At 35.6% G+C, this 20,000-nt stretch overlaps 1 protein-coding gene across 1 annotated transcript in view; it reads left to right on the top strand.

Annotated features, from left to right (window-relative positions):
• nr3c2 (nuclear receptor subfamily 3, group C, member 2) overlaps positions 1 to 20,000 on the top strand; it is a 157,288-nt gene that overhangs the window by 82,999 nt on the left and 54,289 nt on the right. The window contains 1 exon segment of the mRNA NM_001100403.1: positions 11,623 to 11,750. Coding sequence (NP_001093873.1) covers positions 11,623 to 11,750 — 128 coding nt within the window.

The raw sequence follows: 20,000 nt of genomic DNA, 5'->3' as shown, positions 1-20,000 counted from the left end.
GGGTGATCAGGTCAAACTGTGCTTTTGAAAACTATCGGTTGGGTTTAGGGATAGGGGTGGCCTCTGAAGCCTTTGTGAAAACAAACACTGCAAGAAAACGTACCTCCTGAGACATAATTCGCGATCTCCAAGAATGTATAGAGGGGTACGTATCAATAATGAGACTGGGTTGCACATCTTAATTTTGCAAGATGTAATGTGCAGTCTAAACTGTAAAAAGTGATTAGTTACTTAAAGCATTATTAGTAAACCCATTTTAACTTGGAACTGTTGAGTTATATTTATGCACATACTTAATTTACTTAAAGGGTCTCAGCAGGATGTTTTCACACCTCTAGTTAGAAAAAAGTCAGGAAAGTAGGTGAGTTCAGGTTTGTTTAGGTAGGAGTGGTTTGCATGAAAATGAGAGTTTTATTACATGCACTTTACATGCATGCTGATTTTCACAGCGGCAACACAAGCACACATGCAGAGGCGATAGACTTTCTCGTCTTTCTCAGTCTTTCTCAGAATTCTTTTTCAGAATTAATGAACAGATGTGCTAAAAACTCAATAACGTCACTTTGTACCAGCCGGTATAGACATCCAATTTCCACGCTGGAATTTACAAAATGATCTCATCACTGTGACGTTGCTTCAAAATTTATTTTTCATCCAGAAGAACGAATTTGCTCTAAATAACACAAAAACAACTAAATTTTACTTTTTAGCTAAATATATGTGTCCTAATAGTGTTTTTAGCAACGTGGAACATTTATATTTCTGTCAACATCTTAGAAAATCCATTTTGGTGTTTCGTGACCCTTTAATATTTTTAAGGTAACAGGTTTACTCACTTTTGTAAGTTAAGTCAACTAATTGCTCGAAAAGAAACGAGTTTACTCACTTTTTTAAAAATAAGACCAACTATTGTGTACTTGGCTACTAAAACAATAAGAGCAAACATATCTGCACGAGCATAGTGTTTCTTTATAAAGCGAAATCGCTTGAATAAATAACAATGCAAAAAAAATGTCAAATATTTATCTCTAAAAAAAAAAGAAGAATTTCATTAATACACTGTAAAACTCAAAAGTTAAGGTAACTCAAACCATTTAAGGAAACCGATTGCAACAAACCATTTAAGTTCAAAAAATAATCCTAATGAGTACTGTGAACTTAATCCATTTGATTAAATGAAGCAATTTGAGCACAGTAAAACCTAATAAATGAAAAGAACTCAAACCAATTGAGTACTGTAAAACCCAATAAGTTAAGGCAACTCAAATCGTTTGAGGAAACCGATTGCTACAAACCATTTGAGTTAAAAAATGATATGGGTACTGTAAACTTAATTAAATGAAATTTAATTTAAAGTTATATGAGATATTTAAATAACTTATTAACTTCAACACTGAGTTCAAAACTCTTTTCAAATGAGTAGAGTATTATAGAATGAGAGAATGAGTATTAACTTTCAGTAAATTTTGAAGCATTTCATTTGATAAAGTTGACTTTTGGGTTTTACAGTGTTGCAATATATTTCTTTTAATCTAAAGTCTGATTCTTGTAATTTCTGTAGTAAAACAAGCACAAAACACAGATACAGATATGAATCAAACAAACAATCCTTATTCATAAGTTTGTGTGTGCTTACCAAATATTACAAAGATACTTTAAAAATATAATTTGCCTGAATAAATGTCTTTTACATTTTTCAACTGCCTAAACTTTTTTCTTCAATGAAAACAGCTTTAAAAAATTGCTCCACAGATTCTTTTTTCTCTGTTTATATTTATATAGCATTAGCTAGACACAGCCATATTGGCCCACTTACTTCGTAACACCCCCAGCGAACATGAATTCATGTTCTGCTATATTAAGAGGATGTAAATGCATCTCTCTCTCTCTTTCTCTCTCTCACACACACACATGCACTGAGGTTGCAGTTGACCCTTTGGTAGATCCAGGTCTTAATAACTCTCCGGGGACCCATAATTCTCTGCGGAGCTGACTATAATTTCCCGCTGCGGGCCGCTCTGCGTGGTGCGTGGAGTGGGTGCAGCGATAATGTTTAGACTGCCTCTCTTCACTTATATAAGCCATTTGTCCTCTCCCCTGTTTGTTTTACCTAATCTACCTTTAGCTTTTTGCCGCATTCCAAGTCGTGTTACATAAATACTCCAGACTCGGAGAGGAGGTGGTTGTCGGTAAGAGCACAATGAATGGCCATCCTCTTAAAGCCAAGCAGGACTCATTTTCTCTGGCTTTTGGCTTGGGTTAGGATCGGTGCACTGCAAAGTCTGCTAACTTTACAGTCACCTTAACTGATAGAGAACAGCGCGCATGGTTTAAATTCAGCGTAACTATCGCTGCATGTTCTATTTCTGCCCGTTTCTTAGCACAGAAGCTGGGGAAAGACTGCTGCTTTAGCGCTCTGTCGAGATTGATACCTGACAGCTCCGGCGCAGTGCATTGGAGCGCTTATATGGTTTGTTATTTTTGCATTCCTGATCCATCTGTCAGTCTTCTTTCTCCACCCTGCCAGTATCTTTCTGCACATCTCAGCTGATGCGGCAGCATGTAACCGGCGATAAATATTCAGGATCCCAACTAATATAGCGGAGGCCTGAAACTCTGCATTTCACTCCAAGTTGAGCTCGTATATTAGTGTTATTATTTCTGTACACAACCGGTAAGTGATCACTACCGTTTTAACTCACAATTACTTCCTTTGAAAGAATTGGGATTGTATAATTGTGCAGGGAACAATACGTATTTACGTATTAGGGTGCAGTTCCATAAAACATTGCTTCCTGTTTATGTCCATGAAACTTGGTTTTTAAGTATGACACATCAGATCTCCTGCTCCTATGGATTCTGCTGAAGAAATGCAATTGGGTCATTCCTGCTGCATATTAGATATATTATTTCATAACGTATGGGATTAAATGTGAAATGTACACATTTAGAAGATAGAAATCTTATTTGATTAATCTCTTTATCGTATCATCTCAATTAAACGGACGTAATTGCACTCATTTAAATGGAATGGAACGGATGATGGTATTTTTGTCATGTCCCCTGGGGCTTTCCATTAACTTTAATGTTCAGAATAGATGATATATGGCACAATACATTTAATATAGAATACTGTGGTGACTCATAAACAACGAGCTTAAACTGGATAGTGTATGAAAATAAGCATTAGTAATAATTAATAATTTTGTGTGTACAAACTAGTCTAGTATTTACATGATACTATTTTGAGAAGTATATTACTTTGAGTACATTATAAATTACATTAGTTGCTCTTTTGGAATCTCGAAACAAAGCAAAAGGGTTAATTTCATAATAATTGCACCCATTTGATTTACTTTTTTATAACTCACAGCTTCATTATATTTAAATAACATCAGCCATACTCACCCACTTCATGTCATCTTCATACAAATACAGTATGTACACTGTAGGTCTCAAACGCAGTATTTTGCAGATTAATTTTCTCAACACACCTGCAAGGATGTTTCCAGAAAGCTTAGCAAGTGCTTGATTAGCTAGCCTAGGTGTATCTGATTGAGGTTTTAGCTAAACTATGCAGGGCCGAGATTTAGAACCTCTGCTGTTGGTAATATATACTTTTAAGAAACAAACGCATATTACTTTAGAAACATTAAAGTGCAAAGACTGTAGTTAAACAATTTGAAAAGAAATGTTGTCTATCTTTTAACAAAATGTTAAATCTGTCATGAATATCATGTCATTTTTCAAAATATTTTTTGCTAAATTGTTGCAAACAAATTATATTGGTCAAATTTAAACAAACAAATTACATTTAGTAATATTTAACTTAATTAATTTGTTTAAATTCAACCCAAATCAGTTGTTTGCAACCACTTACTTTAAAAAATGTAGTAATTCCAATGAATTGTTTTCTTAGTGTGGCTGATCATTAAATATTACTCAGATCTGAATTCATGGGTAACACTTTACAATAAGGTTCATTAGTTAAGGCCTTTACTAACATGAACTAATCATGAACAACACATGTACAGCATTTATTAATCATAATTGAACATTTACTAATGCATTATTAACATCCAAGTGCATGCTTGTTAACATTAGTTAATTCACCATGAGTTAACATGAACTAACAATGAACTACTGTATTTTCATTAACTAACGTTTATTAATATGAATAAATACTGTAGTAAATGTATTGTTCAGTGTTTGTTCATGTTAGTAAATGCATTTCTTAACATTAACTAATGAACCTTATTGTAAAGTGTGACCAATTCATGTTATGGTATAAAAAAGAAAAAATATTTGATTTATTTCAGTTTTTTTTTACTCTATATAATGTGCCATAGTGGTTTACAACCAATGCCACACCTGGGACACTTGACAACATTTTGACAGAAAGACGTGATTTATATTTTGGTTGTGTTGGCCCTCCAACTTGACTGATCATAAAGTCTAATATGCCCCGTATAAATTCTTATATATCTTTCTAAATTATGTATGGTACAAATTATATACTTTATGGAATCTGATTATGTATTAATGTACAAAAATATATATCACTATGGTGAATGATTTCAGTTATTGCACAGCGTATTACTGTTAAACAAAAATAAAAAATTGTTAAAAGATCTGGATTTAGGATGAGAAGTACAAGAGTCCTGTAAAGAGAAGCAGTTTTTTTTGTTGACAAAAAAATACAATATTTGAACAAATTCTATAGCCATGATGACCGTAGGATAAGCAGAATCGACAGCATTTTTATATAATTATAAAATATTAGATATTGGAAATTTAGAAAGGAATACAAACCCGAAGTGTAACAGCCACCTGCTTTGCATTTAATCACCACCTCAGATGTTCATGATTTTCTAATACTTCAATCATCAGTCATTCCTTATATAATTTATGGCCATTGTAACCCTGTAATAATCCATCAAAAAGGTAACTGTAATCTGATTTTTAAAAAGTAATACTCTAAGTATGAGTATTTACGTTTTAGAGTATAATTATGCATATATTTAGATATAATAATAATAATAATAATAATAATAATAATAATAATAATAATAATAATAATAAAACACACATTCAGAAATACGTATGTTAAAAATTGATTATTATACAGTGCTGGCCAGTAACTGATTTTAAATCATATTACATATTTTATTATTATTATTATTATTATTATTATTATATCCAAAGATGAAATGGATATCTAACAAGCTTCATGGTACATAAAAATGGATGTGAAATGCAAGCACCTGTAGGTAGTTACAACTGTCCTCACTTCAACCCCACCTTGTTCTTATTATGGCCGGTCTCTTTCCAGAGATTCAGACATTGCAGAGTGTGTTTACATGTAACATCTTACACAACATACTGTATTGTGTAAGACGTAATGATCTTCTACTGAGCAAAAAGCCACAAGCAATAACAAAACGGCATGTTTTGATGTCAAACGTCATAAAAACTCAACTTCAAACATCATTACGGTTTTCCTGCATGGTCAGCTTTTCTTCATGATAGTTTATATATATAAATATATATGTGTGTGTGTGTGTGTGTGTGTTTATCAGCATTTGTTGTACATGGGCAGCACAATGGCTAAGTGGTTAGCACTGTAACAAGAAGGTCACTTGGTTCAAGTCCGGGCTAGACCAGTTGGCTTTCCTGTGTGGAGTTTGCATATTCCCCTTGTTTGTGTGGGTTTTTCCGGGTGCTCCGGTAGACGTGCGGTATAAATGAATTGGATGAACTAAATTGGTCGTAGTGTATGAGTGTGTGTGTGTGTGTGTGTGTGAATGTGAGAGTGTGTGGGTGTTTCCCAGTACTGGGTTGCAGCTAGACAGGCATTTTAAAAACATATGCTGGAATATATGCTGGAATCGACCCCTGATAAATAAAAGACTAAGGGCTCTATTTTAACAATCTAGGCGCAACGCCTGAAGTGCATGGCACAAAAGCATTTATTAAGGGTGTGTCCAAATCCCTGTTTGCTATTTTAAGGACGGAAAAATACAGTTTGCTCAGCGGCGCATGGTCTAAGCATGGGCTAACAGGGTTGTGCTTATTCTTGTAATGAGTTATGGCTGTGTTTTGAGCATAACCTGCATTAAACCAATCAGAGTCTCATCTCCCATTCCCTTTAGAGTCAGTTGTGTTGCGCCATTGCGCATTTGCTATTAACATGGCAAACTTTTTATAAGTGGAAAAACTGAATGCTTCACTAGCGAGAAAACAGTTTAACAGACCATCTGCAGCGTGAGGATAAAGAACGAGCCTCCTCTATTTGACCTCTTAACTCTCTCTTTCTCTTCACTTCTTCACTTTTGTGGATAAGAAAACAGTGTTGTACACTCTACTGAAGACATCCATAAGCCTACATATTTAATTTTGTTTGTTAAGCGCAAAGATTCATTTCTAAACTATTTCTAAATTCAGTTTTAATTTCCAGCAAACTAATAAATGAACAATAATAACGAAGAGTGGTCAAAAATTTATAACCAAACATATCCTAATTTATATTAACCCCACAGGTGGACAAATCTAATCTTGTTTTTATTATACATATATTATTATTTATAATAATAATAATAATAATAATAATAATAATAATAATAATAATAGTACAATTATACAAAAGTAAGCTGTCATAAAGAAACTGAAAAAAAAACAAGATGATCAAGGCATGGAGGTAGTGGTTTTTATATTTATGTAGACAATAATATTTTTTTGTATTATTTTAATCCTTTAGTTTTTTTATTTATTATTTATTTATTTTTCATTTGTAAAGGTAATTGTGTATTGCTGTGCATCCTGTGTGTATTAAGCAATTTGTAAGTGTTTGGACAACTAACGCGCTCTGCACTGGACTTTAGACCCGCCTTTAGATGGTCAATTGCGCAGTCTATTTTAGTTCCTCAAAATACTCTTCAACAATGCGCCTTAGAATACCTCCTTTCTAGACCGGCATATCGATGAGTCCACAAAGTGACAAAAATTGTTTTTCTGTTTAAACAACGTGGGGCAAACCATGAAAATTAGGGAAGCATTGGTCTGAATATAGCAACACATTGTGCCAAACATGCACCGGGTGTGTGATAGGGCCCTGACTTGTAAATGTACATGTACATGTAAAGTCATTGACCACAAATACAAAAAGTGTTGCTTCGTGACACTTAAACAGATGACATATGCGGATGTTTGCAACGTTAAATGCACTGTAAAAAATGCTGAAAATTTTACAGTATTACTAGCCATTTTTTTACAGTAATGCTGTAATGTTTACAAGCACACCAATGAACAATTACAACTGTGTTGTAGCTTTACACCACAAGTGTAATTGTTAATTTACAGTGCACTTGTAAATTTTACAGTAACACTGCACATTTTACAACATTTTTTTACATTGTAGACATCCGCTGTGGTGAAAGTTTACAGAATTGTAAATTCCATCCCAAAATCCGCTTACTCCTGATTACTTGTAATGTGAAATTAAGTGTAGTAATAGGCACCTATAAATAAAATGAATTATTATTATTATTATTATTGTTGTTGTTGTTGTTGTTGTTGTTGTTGTTGTTGTTATTAGTAGTAGTAGTAGTAGTAGTGGTAGTTGTAGTAGTATTAGTATTATTATCGTAGTTATTAGCTGGATTAATATGTTATATTATTATTATTATTATTATTATTATTATTATTATTATTATTATTATTATTATTCATTCATTTTCTTTCGGCTCAGTCCATTTATTAATCAGGGGTTTGCCACAGTGGAATGAACCGCCGACTTGTCCAGCATACTGCATGTTTTACATAGCAGATGCCCTTCCAGCTGCAACCCATCACTGGGAAACATTCATACACTCTTATTTACACTCATACACTACAGACAATTTAGCTTACCCAATTCACCAATAGCGCTTGTCTTTGGACTTGTGGGGGAAACCAGAGCACACAGAGGAAACCCACACAAACATGGGGAGAACATGCAAACTTTACACAGAAATGCCAACTGACCCAACTGGGACTCGAACCAGCAAACTTCTTGCTGTGAGGTGACAGCGCTACGCACTGCGCCACCACACTGCCGTACTATTATTTATTGTATTACATTTATTCACTGTTTACTGAGATGACTTCAAACCTTTGAGTTTCTTATGATTAACCAGTTTCCAAAATTCTTCATAGTATCTTCTCTTGAGTTCAACAGAAGAAAGAAACTCATAATAGTAAATCCTGACACAAATTTCTTTTTCTCTTTAACATTTTCTGAGAAAAAAAAAAGCAGGTTAAACGTATGCTTCATTATCTGAATATCCACCAGCCAAAGATGCAGACATTAATTGGTGTTTTTCTCTCATGCACAAAACAGCAGCAATCTCGCGGTATATGCCGGTCATAAGGGCGATCTGTTTCATAACAATGAATGCTGACCTACTTCAAGTCACCTTGTCAGCCCTTTGCTTTGTCTTTTTTATCTTTTACTCCATCGCAAAGAAGACTGGGTGTAGAAGGAGAGAAAGAGAGGGTCTCGCTGAACAGTTTAATACAGCCAGACCTCTCCACGTCATGCACAGAGAGCGATACGGAGCCGCCGGGACGATTAGCTCACCGCGGCCTGCCAATCGACTCCCTCGCAAGAGACCCCTGCTAACCGGCTAACAAATTGAATGTGTGTTTAGATGGACGAGGGAGAATTAGATCAGCTCTCTCGACTGTGTCAGAAAGATGCGGTGAAGTTACTACCCGCACCAGGCCTTGAGAGGGAACGTGCTTTGGAGACCCAGAGGCTTGTTAAGACTGGAGGATGTTGTCAGAATGCTAACCAGACAATTACCGCGCACTACTGATTAAAACAAGAGCACGCTCATTATCAAAGAGCGGGCGCAGGAGCTACGTGCTAAGCCTATCGCGCTATTAAAGTATTGTTCCAGTCGTACTGTTCATTTTAATTGAGCTCCGCTATGTGTAGTTTTTGTCAAAGGGGTGACTTTCAGCCGGTCCGCAGGGCATCTTTCTAAGAGGCTCTGGCCGCTCTGGATATGTCAGGTTTCACTGGGCATTTTAATCAGATTTCTGCCAAGTCAGCCAGACTATTTGGAGTGTGTGCGCTTCATTTTCAATGTTTCAATTTCAGTTTGGAGGGCATGGGATATAAAATCTCTCTTTTTTTCCAGCAGTTTTTAACATTCTCTGATTTCTCTGATGCCAATTGATGTGGTGTGGTTTTTATTTCTGTGTGAACTCTGAGCAGAGTACTCCATTTGTCAGAGGTGTGGAATCAGATTGTTTCTATGCTTTTCTAAGATAAAATTTGCTCAGTAAAAAAAATAAACTGGAATATTTTTATAATATATCATTATTTTTAGGGATTTTTTTACCATATTAGGATAGGACAGTGAAGGTTACAGACAGAAAAATATTGCGAGCAGTGAGATGGGAAGTGTTGGCTAAGAACCACAAGCCAGGAATCGAACTCAGGTCACCATGAGCACCACAGTGCTAAATGTTTGCTCACTGAACCATACTATACCATACCACTCAGTGGAAATGGGGCATTAGCCACAAGGCTGTTGGCATCAACTTTTTTTGTAATTTAAAGGAACACTACACATTTTGTAAAAGTTGAACAACTCTTCTAGAGCTAGACGATTGAGTTTTACAATTTTTCAATCCATTCAGCCACATAATTTTTCACTTAGCTTAGCATAGTCCATTGAATCAGATTAGACCATTAACATTTCTTTCCAAAAATGATCAATAAGTTTTGATAATCTTACCATTTAAAGCTTGACTCTAAAGGGGGTCACACACCAGATGTGTCACTCAGTGGCACCAGATGTGTCACTCAGTGGCGCACCATGTAGCGCCATGCATTTTATAATTCTAAACATAGATTTCTATCAGGGTACGCACACAGGTGTCGCAAGTCAGCAGCCGTCCACGGTGCCAAGCTATGACTCAGGAGACTGTTCATATTTTATGTTTTTGTACCTTTCTAAATTTTATTTCTGCCGTGCCAAAGAGCGGCAACTAAATATTTTCATTTTAAACAACGTGCGTTACTTTCAACATGCACGTCGCAGCACAAGCGCATCCACAAGCAGCGCATCCGGTGTGCGACCCCACTTAAAAAGATTGACGGAAAATGAAAAGTTAATATTTTCTAGGCTGGTATGTATGGCTAGGAATTATACTCTTATTCCAGGATCTTTGCAGTCGTACAATGGCACAATGACATTATGCAATGGCTACAATTGTCCCCAGTTAGGTAACCTATGCAAGCAAATTATATTGATTAAAGTTGCTGCGTATTATCATTTTATCAAGTTATCAAAACTCTTTGGTCATTTTTGAGTGAGATAGTAATGGTATAATCCAATTCCATGATCTATGCTAAGCTAAGTGCTCCCGCAAAACTCGGAGATCATCTGAATGGATTTAAAAAATCTAAACTTCAACTCATCAAACCTCAAAGTTCTAAAATTAGCCTATTATCAAAAATACATAATAATATGATTAATAGTGGTCCTCAAAAAAGCTGTATTCTCATTAAATATAATGTGATTAGTTACTTTGATTTAGAGCTAAACTTTAAGCATCATTACTTAAGTCTTTAGTGTCACATAAACCATCAGAAATCACTAGTGTAGGTATAACTTTAATAGTGTACTGTACATAGGTGAATTCTAGGTACTGTAGTTGAGGAATTTGAATGGACCATTCTTCTGATCTGGAGCGAAATGGCAAGGCATACGTTATGAGTCAGTGACATATGCCATGCCCTTTGGGTGCCCAGTAACAATGTGGGAATTACGTGATTTCTGCAGCGCTAAAATGGTTGTGCTCAAATGGCCCTGCAGAGCAGGACAAAGTTAGCACAGACCTGCGGTGTTATTCATGGGCATTATATTATTTTTATGCTTTCTGTTGGAATATAATTCAGGTCAGTGACATGGTGGTAATATTAGTCTAATAATCCTAATTATGCAATTATAAAAATATATATAATTGTTTATAATAATAATAATTTTGTCTTCCAAATGAAAATAAGTACCAGACATGCATAAAATATTTGAGTGAATATTCAATACATTTAAAAATTAAAACGAATCATTATGTACAAGATATGCATGTACATTTATTTACTAATAGCACACAGTAAATGCAATTGCTCAATTTCTAGAGTGTGGCACATATTTTAAAGTTGATTTACCAATAGATTATTAGATTGTTAGAAATTAGATTGATTAGATTAGTAATTAGATTGTTGCTTAACAGCCCAAAGCCACAAATATATATATATATATATATATATATATATATATATATATATATATGTGTGTGTGTGTGTGGTTTCAAATTTGAAATAACTTTATTAAATAAAAGATTGCTGATTTAATTCCATATACCTTGTTTCTGACTTTTCAAGATCTTGAACTTTTATTTTTGTTTTGAATCTCAATAGCTTTAGGCTGTTTCTATAATTTTCAAGTTACTCCTGAACTGCAAATGCAACACATACAGTACAACAGAACTACTTGTGACCATGAGAACACCTGCACCTTATATCTCAAGCACAATTTACAGGTTGGAATTTATTTGCTCTTGTTTCAGTGCGTCGCTGAGGCACACGTCTTCGACAGCCAAAGTGTGTCTGGTGTGTGGAGACGAGGCGTCAGGATGCCACTACGGGGTTGTTACATGTGGAAGTTGCAAAGTTTTCTTCAAAAGAGCGGTAGAAGGTAAGACTCATCTGTTTCCTCACTTTACAACCATGTTCAAAAATGCCTTAATTTCTTATTACCGGAGTTATTTCTTGCCAAAAAGGCCAATTTAAAAAGAGGAAATTTATGATTGGTTTACTTATAATATTTCATAGAGATTGCTTTGATTCTGGAGGATTGGGAGATATGCATTTCACTAGACACCCTTCTGTACTATAAACCTCTTTAAATGTTAACTGAAAACAAGGACATCTGAACATTTTTTATAATGTATAAGTCATAGTAAACTAATTTTAGCCATATACTACACATGTATAAGGCTGTGTAGTACAAAGATGTCAGACATTTAGATTTTGCCCCTCTAAATTTAGGTAGCAGTGTCCTGTGGGATAACTCGTATCTTATAAGGCATGTGAAAGTTGTTAATGCTTTGAGGGAGTTGGACTTTAAGTGGGCCATTTGTATTAGCTTCAACACATCGCTATCACAGCATCTTCAGAAAGGTGCAAATTGCTGATTAAGCCAACAGGCGCATCCGAGACTCTACAGAGCATGTGTAACAGAAGAAAAAAAAAAAACACGAGAGACCTTCAAAATCTATTCAAAGAAACACCTGTCAGGCTCTGAACATTGTTGTAGTTAATGTACCCTAAAAGAAAACTTAACAAAACCTTGTCAAATCATTTATTTGGTGGTATCAGTCAGCTTTTTTTCTTGAAATATCTATTGTCAACATCTTTGGCATGCTGTCACTTACATAGAGAATTGAAGGATATTCAGATGAAAATTGAAAGCATAAAGATTCCCTTAGTTGTAGCACTTTTTTATACACTAGACAAGGAACTTTTTGATTAACTCCTGCCCAGCCTCTCTAAAAAAAAAAAACGTGTAGCGTGGAAGTCAATAGTTCAATATCCTTTGAAATTGGCGGCAGGCTTCAACTCGTCTCTGTCTTTTAGTTTGTGTTTTTTAGCATGTTCTTCAATTCATACTGGTAAAGATCAGAGCCAACTTTAGAGGACAAGGTGTGTGTATCTAAGTATTATTAGCCTGTTATGACATCTACATATGTGCAGTTATTTAGTCACAAATGCAGTTTGAATAATATAATGTGTGAACAATTGCAATACATTTTTTATTGGGTTTGTCTGATGGCCATATTTGCATCACATCCAAGCAATTAATCCAAAACCAAGTCCTATCTGAAAAGTTACCAAAAGTTCCAAAATGTGAAAAGACCTTGCTTAAGCTCTAGTTACATTTAAAACATGTTCTTTTTTATTTTGTTCCAGCTAATGTGCTTGCACAAAGTATCTCATGATATCAGTCTCCTCTATGACTTTTTCAATGGCAACAAGAAGGCGTTGTAACAAAAAAAAAAAAAAGGAAGATCAGAGAAAACTTAGAGCAACTAAGTGATATGAAACTTTTCACCATTCAATTTAACAAGTCTTTGAATATCTATGGGCCCAATCCTAATTCTACCCATTAGTCCTTCCCCTTATTCTGACCCTTTGTTTTGTGTGTTCACGTGAAGGGGTAGGGGTGTCTCAATTCTTTTTAGCTTGAAGGCATAGGGCTAAGGGAAAGGGCTGAATAGCTCTTAAAAACGAATTCTTCAGGACCATACTCGAAACCAAGCGGTAAGAAAATTTCCCAGAATACACCATCTACAATGGCAGCATGGTTGCACACGGAAGTCATGAGATGCACAAATTAGCATTTTTTGTCATTATTACAAATATTTACATCACACAAGCTTATATTTTAACACATACATAATGGCGTTCCTGTTTACCAACATGCTTAAAAATGCTAAATTTCGCTATCCATAATCTATAATAATAACTCCTGTATAGCAGTCCTACAGCACACTTTCACATCTTTCACATACTTTCAGATCAGCAGATCTTTTTGCCACATTCTATCGTTATGATAACATGATATCGTAGCCTTTGGTGATTTCCTGAAGATAAATACCAAAAAAAAAAAAAAACGCAACTGGAATCACTACAGCACACGTCATCAAATGTCATAGCGATCACTTTCTACATATGATGATCGCGATGACATTTGATGACGTGTACAGGTGTTGTAGTGCTGTCCCATTTCTTAGGGGTAAATTTTGACGATGGAGTATTTTATATGGAGTATTTTATATGTAGTTATTATTTTTATTATTTTAGTTGTAATGTGAAGGGGACGCTGGACAAAGGAGTGCGGATCCAAACGCTGGGTATATTAGGAGAATGGTCAGGCAAGCAATGATGATTGGCAATAATACAGGCAAATCCAGAGTCTTAGTCATAAACAGGCGGCAGACAATGTACACAAACAAACAAACAAAGCGAGGGTCAAAACACAGCAAAGCAAGGCAAGGGAAACACATCATAATGTCAAAGTACAGTTAAACAAGACTCAGCAGCTAGTGTGTGTCTGTGCTGCTTTTAAAGTCCTTGTAATCAGTTCTGAACAGCTTCAGCTGTGTGTGTTAGCAATCTGCGGACAACCGGAACAGATATGAGTGCGTGGTGCATGACTGCATCTGTAGTCTTTTTTATTCTTTAGCGATTTGCATTTTTACCAGCGATCTGCAAGGATTAGATTGCTGGTGATTGTGAAATTAGTATGACATAAAATGAACCTGCAGCTGAATGCATTGCTGCTTGCATTGTTATTGTTTCAATCTATTTTATATTTATATAAAATGCATCATAGTTAGTGTAGGTGTAAAATTATATGTTGTAGTTTTTTAAGGTTTGCACTTAAGCATACAAGTGCAAACAGTAAGATTTTGCATGTGTACAGAAAACAAGTGAGTGGTGTTTAGTATACAACAACCCTACCCTACTAGTCTCAAAATATATGTATATAAATAATATCCCAGAATTACCCTTGGTCCTCATAATTCACCCTCACGCTGTTCCAAACCCATAAGCTGTTCATGCATGAAACCCAAAACAAGATGTTTATAATGAAACCTGAGATATTTTTGTCCTTCCACTGAGTCAACCAACACATTGATGCACCAACATGATAAACTTCCACAAGAATCATTATTATTTTAGCATATGTTCATTGAAAAATGTTTGTCAGTGAATAAACACTATAATAAAATGGTTCTAAATCGTATAAAATGATAGGGAAGATTCATTTATATACATTCATTTCTTTTTCTGCTGTAAATGAATGTCTTATAGGTTTATAGTTTTTACTTTTTGGCTGAACTACTCTTTTAACTCATTATGGGACTCAATTCTTGATTCTAATGTGCTAGTCAGAATAATTTTCTATAATGACCTACTTTCATGTTTCTTGTCACACATTGTAGTCTATTTGCTTAATGTTTGATGATAAGTGTGATGTTGCATAATCAGCCGATCATTAAAGCAAAACACACCCTTTCAAGATGGTCGTCATGTCATGCCTGAGGGTTTGAGATAATGGCTACTGCCTTGAAACATTATTAACTAATTTAGTAATTTATCAGTGGCTGAAGTAGTTATTCAATTGTATGTTTATATGAATATATATTCTGGTGTTGTGATTGTTCCTTAGAGCCCTGAATGAGGTCGCTCCTCAAGGGCATTGAAAAGTGCAGCCGCTTCTCCGACAGCACAGCAGAGCAGAGGTAGTGCTGTGTAAGAGTGTGTGTGTGCTCCATTACCTCAGCTGACCTCAGCCTAGTTACCATCCAGAGGAAAGAGGGAGGAGACTGAGAGAAAGAGCTGCGGAAGAGGGAGGGAGGGAGAGCAGAGAGATTGGAAGAGGATAAAACTGTAGACAGAGTGAGGGAATGGACAGAGGGAGGTCTGTTCTAAAACCTTCCAAAGCAGCATCTTAACTGTTGGGGAAGCTCATAAGAGACTGATTTGCAATGCTTTACATAGTATTTTAACACAAATAACACTCTGCGAAGGATGGAGAAGTGGTTTCAGTGGAATTTGTTGTTAGCATTTTGCTAAGCTAACAGCACAATATTGTATTCTCTCAACTCTCACTACTGGGGACGAAATTAATGTACAGTTTTTGGATGTTTTGCCTAACTAACTCATATGTTTCAGATCATTTCAGGCTTTACTAATGAGCTGAATCTAGCTTATTTTTATTAGAAAGAATGTGAAATTCTTGTTTGTTTACTATTAATGCCCCTTAATCCACAGAGACAGGAAACTCCTCTAGTAAGCATTCAAACACTCAGCCCACACTCATTTTGGCCAAAGTAATCCATTCTACTTCTGGAGCAATTGGAAAAAAAAAATAGTTTGAATGCACCAAATTTTAAGCTAAAAATAAGCAAAAAATAGCCTTTTCCGTATTCGACTGTTCACCATGCTGTTTTTTGTCAGGATTCGGCTCAAGTTTTCTCAGGCCGGACACTCATCCTATCTTAGTGTCTCTTGTCGTTGTTGTGAGCCCATGGTCTCCAGTGAGCTGCATGTTTGTGTTTTTGTAGCGATCACATCAATCATTTGTGTCTTTGTAGCGATTGCTCTTGTGTTTGTGTTTGTTTTGTCGGTGGCATGCTGTTCAATTCTCAGCGTCTCAGTCTAGTTGGTTTCAGTTTCAGTTGGTGATATAATTAGAATATGCACGTTGCATGTTTGAGTACACAGAAAGGGTGCTTCACACCTGCCTTATTTAGTTTGGTTGAATCCACTAGAGTTCGTTTTCTCTCTTGTTGCGGTTCATTTGGGCATGTGTGAATTTAGCAATCGTACTCGAGTGCGCATCAAAAGTAAATCAAAAAAGTGTACCGAGACCTCCTTGTAGAGGTGGAAAGGTAGTTCAGGCCTCCTCCTGAAGTGACGTGCGATGCATTGAAACATTGTTTTCCAGCCACAGCCGCACTTCATTCTGGAAATGTATAGTTTGTCTAAAATGATGTATGCAAACCATATAGTATACTATGAGCAGGGATACAATCAGTCAGCACAGTTATATCTCCATAGTAAAAAGTGACATTTGGTGTCTGCCGGTTTGTTTACTTGCAGGAGTTTCATTGGCATTTACCCGCATGTGAATTCTGACTAATCGATAAGCAGTCTAGGAACTATGTTCAACAACTTTTAGCCAATGAGAGATGTGAATTTTGTCAGATGACTGCATTTTGGTTCTTTTTATCTGGTTCGGACCAAAACCAACAGTGTGGTGTGAAAATGACCCAAAGACAGCAGAAAATGCTACAATGTATCATTTATTGCCCTTGGTCCGGACCAAATGAACGAACTACATATGTGAAAGCACCCTAAGTGTTTTATTTATCGTGTACTCGTGTCTTGCTTTCTGTCTCGTCTAGGTGTTGTGCCAAAGCATGTGGTTCGGTGTTTACATTGTGGTTGCATGCTTTAGGGTTGTGTTTCATCTGAACATATGGTTAATGAGTTCTCTCATTAGCTGTGTGTTCTAGTCCTGTTTTTACGTGATCACATGGCTTGTGTTTTTTCTTTGTGTCTTGTGCTCTCCCGTTTTTCGCCTAGTCCAACCCTACTTGTTAACTCACTATTAGTTTATTCAGTTCATCTGTTTGCTTAGTAATTCTTTCTGCTTATAGTCTCTCCATGTCTGCTGTCTTGTGCCAGTTTGTTGTCGTTTATCGCCTTGTCCAGTGTTGCCCAGCCCTGTCCTTCCTTGCCAGCCCAGTTTGTTTGTTTAGTTGCTTTTGTCTGTGTTTTTCTTCTTGGGGTAATTTTTGTTGCCTTTTTGTTTTGTTTTATAATAGACCCATGTTTTTGTCCCTGCATTTGAGTACACGCTTTTTTCCCCTTTCTGAAACCCGGACAGGTTTTACTACCCTTCCAGCCATGTGCGCACTCCTTGGTCAAAATTCTAAATTTCTTATTATTCTGCTCATGTATGTGTATACCTATCTTTGCATGTATCTCACATGTTCAGCTGAAAAGTAAAGTCCACTCAAATGACGCATTAACAGGACAGCACAGTAGAGTTTATTGGTTCCTGTTGCATGCTGTTATGGCAACACTGATGAAATTAGGCCTCTAGATTTGTTTACTGCCAATAACATGTTACTGATAATAACAGGGTGTTTGCAGGCTCTTAAAATAATTAAAAGTTGGTAAATTAACTTGAAGAAATACAAGGCCCTTAAAAAGTATTAAAAAGTCTTTAAAGCTATTTTGCAAGGTATTTAATTTTATATTATTTATTGATTAAGCAATGTATGGCTGTATTCTAAGGTTTACCTGAATTAAATCTGTGAATATCAGTATGCTGTGCAGTTTATGAAATCAATAATATCCCACTAGGTTTGACATCACGCTGGTTTGTTTACTGCAGTAATCAAGGCAACATCATTATTTCCACAGCTCTATTGGTGCCAACCTGCTGAATTAGCTAGATTTAAAAGATTTTTATTCAGTATACAATTAACGTTTTAGTTTTGGATTTGTTTATTGCATTAATATTTATCAAATACAGTTTACTGCAAGTTAAAATCTCACCAGTATTGCCAGTTGAAACCTAAAGTGGTTATAAGCTTTTTTTTTTTTTAATATATTTTTTAGAACTTTTTAAAAAAAAAAGTTCTAAAAAGGTCTTAAAATGTATTAAATTTACCTCTCTGATTCCTGTATACACTTTGAATAAAATGTGTCTATTTTATTGGCTTTTTCAAAGTTGCTTAGGGTGCTTTCACACCTAGATGTTTGTTTGCTCCCTTAGCTTGTCGTGTTTTCTCCCTTAGCTTGGTTCGCTTGGCATATGTGAACACCACAATCACACTCTGATCCACGGCAGAGCAGGCAGCTCGAGACTGAATAAGGTGATCTCGGCTTGATTGAAACAAACTCTCACTACTTGATTGTAGTGAGAAAGCAATACGATCCAATAAACTAACAAACCAGCCCATTTCACAGTGAATTATGGTTATGTACAGTGGTCCCTCACTATAACGCTGTTCACTTTTTGCGGTCTCACAGTTTTGCAGATTTTTTCATTCAATTGACAATGCGTTCTGCATCCTGATTAGCTCACTTTTTTCTGTGTCCTGACTGGCTGTAGATAATCAATCTCCTTCATGCGATGTCTCCTGTACAGTACAGAATGCGTTCAGTTTGCCAAATTGACATAAATCTTTGATTGCTAGCAGCTTGACTCTGAAGTGCTGGACTGTATGTTTGCAACTTTTCTTCCCACAATGTCGACAAAACATTCTACACCATAAAAGGCACCTGCGGTAGCACCCAAAAGGCAGAGGAAGATGCTAACCATTGCACAAAAAATTTCTGAACTTCTGTAGGCTGTTGTAGGGCAAATAAATGAAGACCAAATAGCTTGATCCCTAGTTTCATTCTGCAGTACTGGACTTATTTTCCCATGAAGGTTTGAACTTTGAGAGTGTTTAAACAAGAGATAAACGGGTGAAAATGTTAATGCCTGTCTGAGAAAAGTGTATAAAGAAGGGGTCTCAAACTGTCGGCCCGCAGGCCACTTACGGATTTCGCCTATTACGGGTTATTTTCAGAATGTAACTGTAATAGCTATATGTATGGCTATATGAAGAGAAAATTATGAGTAGGTCGGGATGTCATATGTGTGTTCATGTGGAATAGGAATGAAAAAACATGCTGAAATATTAACAAGAGCTGTTTATCAGTTAGAAAAATTGACTGATATTACCATCTAGTATTCTTTCCATGATATAATTCTTACAATATTTTGTATTAGGCATATTGTTTCGTTCATTTCTGCACTGTGCACCTCAAACGTAAGTTGAAAGTGAGCTGAGTGAAATCCATGGGCCTCTGATAAATAAATATTGAAACTCTGACCAATTTCAGGAGAGTTTACTTGCAAGTGGCTTGTTTTAACTATTTTGGTTAATTTAGAAACTCATTCATTAATTCATGTTCTTTTTAGATTAATCCCTTTATTAAATTGGGGTTGCCACAGCTGAGTGTTTTTCTTACAGTGAAGATGCACAGTTTAAACATAACAGATTTAATAACTAATTTCTAATAACTGATTTCTTTTATGTTTGCTATGATGACAGTATATATTTTACTACATATTTTTCAAGATACTAGTATTCAGCTTAAAGAAACATTCAAAGGCTTAAATAGAGTAATTAGGCAAGTCATTTTACAACAGTAGTTTCTTATGCAGACAATCAAAAATATATATTGCTTAAAAAGGCTAATAATATTGAGCTATTAAAATAGATTTCAAAATATTTAAACCTGCTTTTATTCTAGCCTAAATAAAACAAATAAGTCTTTCTCCAGAAGAAAAACTATCATAGGAAATACT

Source organism: Danio rerio, chromosome 1 (genome assembly GCF_049306965.1).
Source record: "Danio rerio strain Tuebingen ecotype United States chromosome 1, GRCz12tu, whole genome shotgun sequence".
NCBI lineage: Eukaryota > Metazoa > Chordata > Actinopteri > Cypriniformes > Danionidae > Danio > Danio rerio.
The sequence above is the reverse complement of the archived record's forward strand: the minus strand, read 5'-3'. Positions and strand labels throughout refer to the sequence as shown.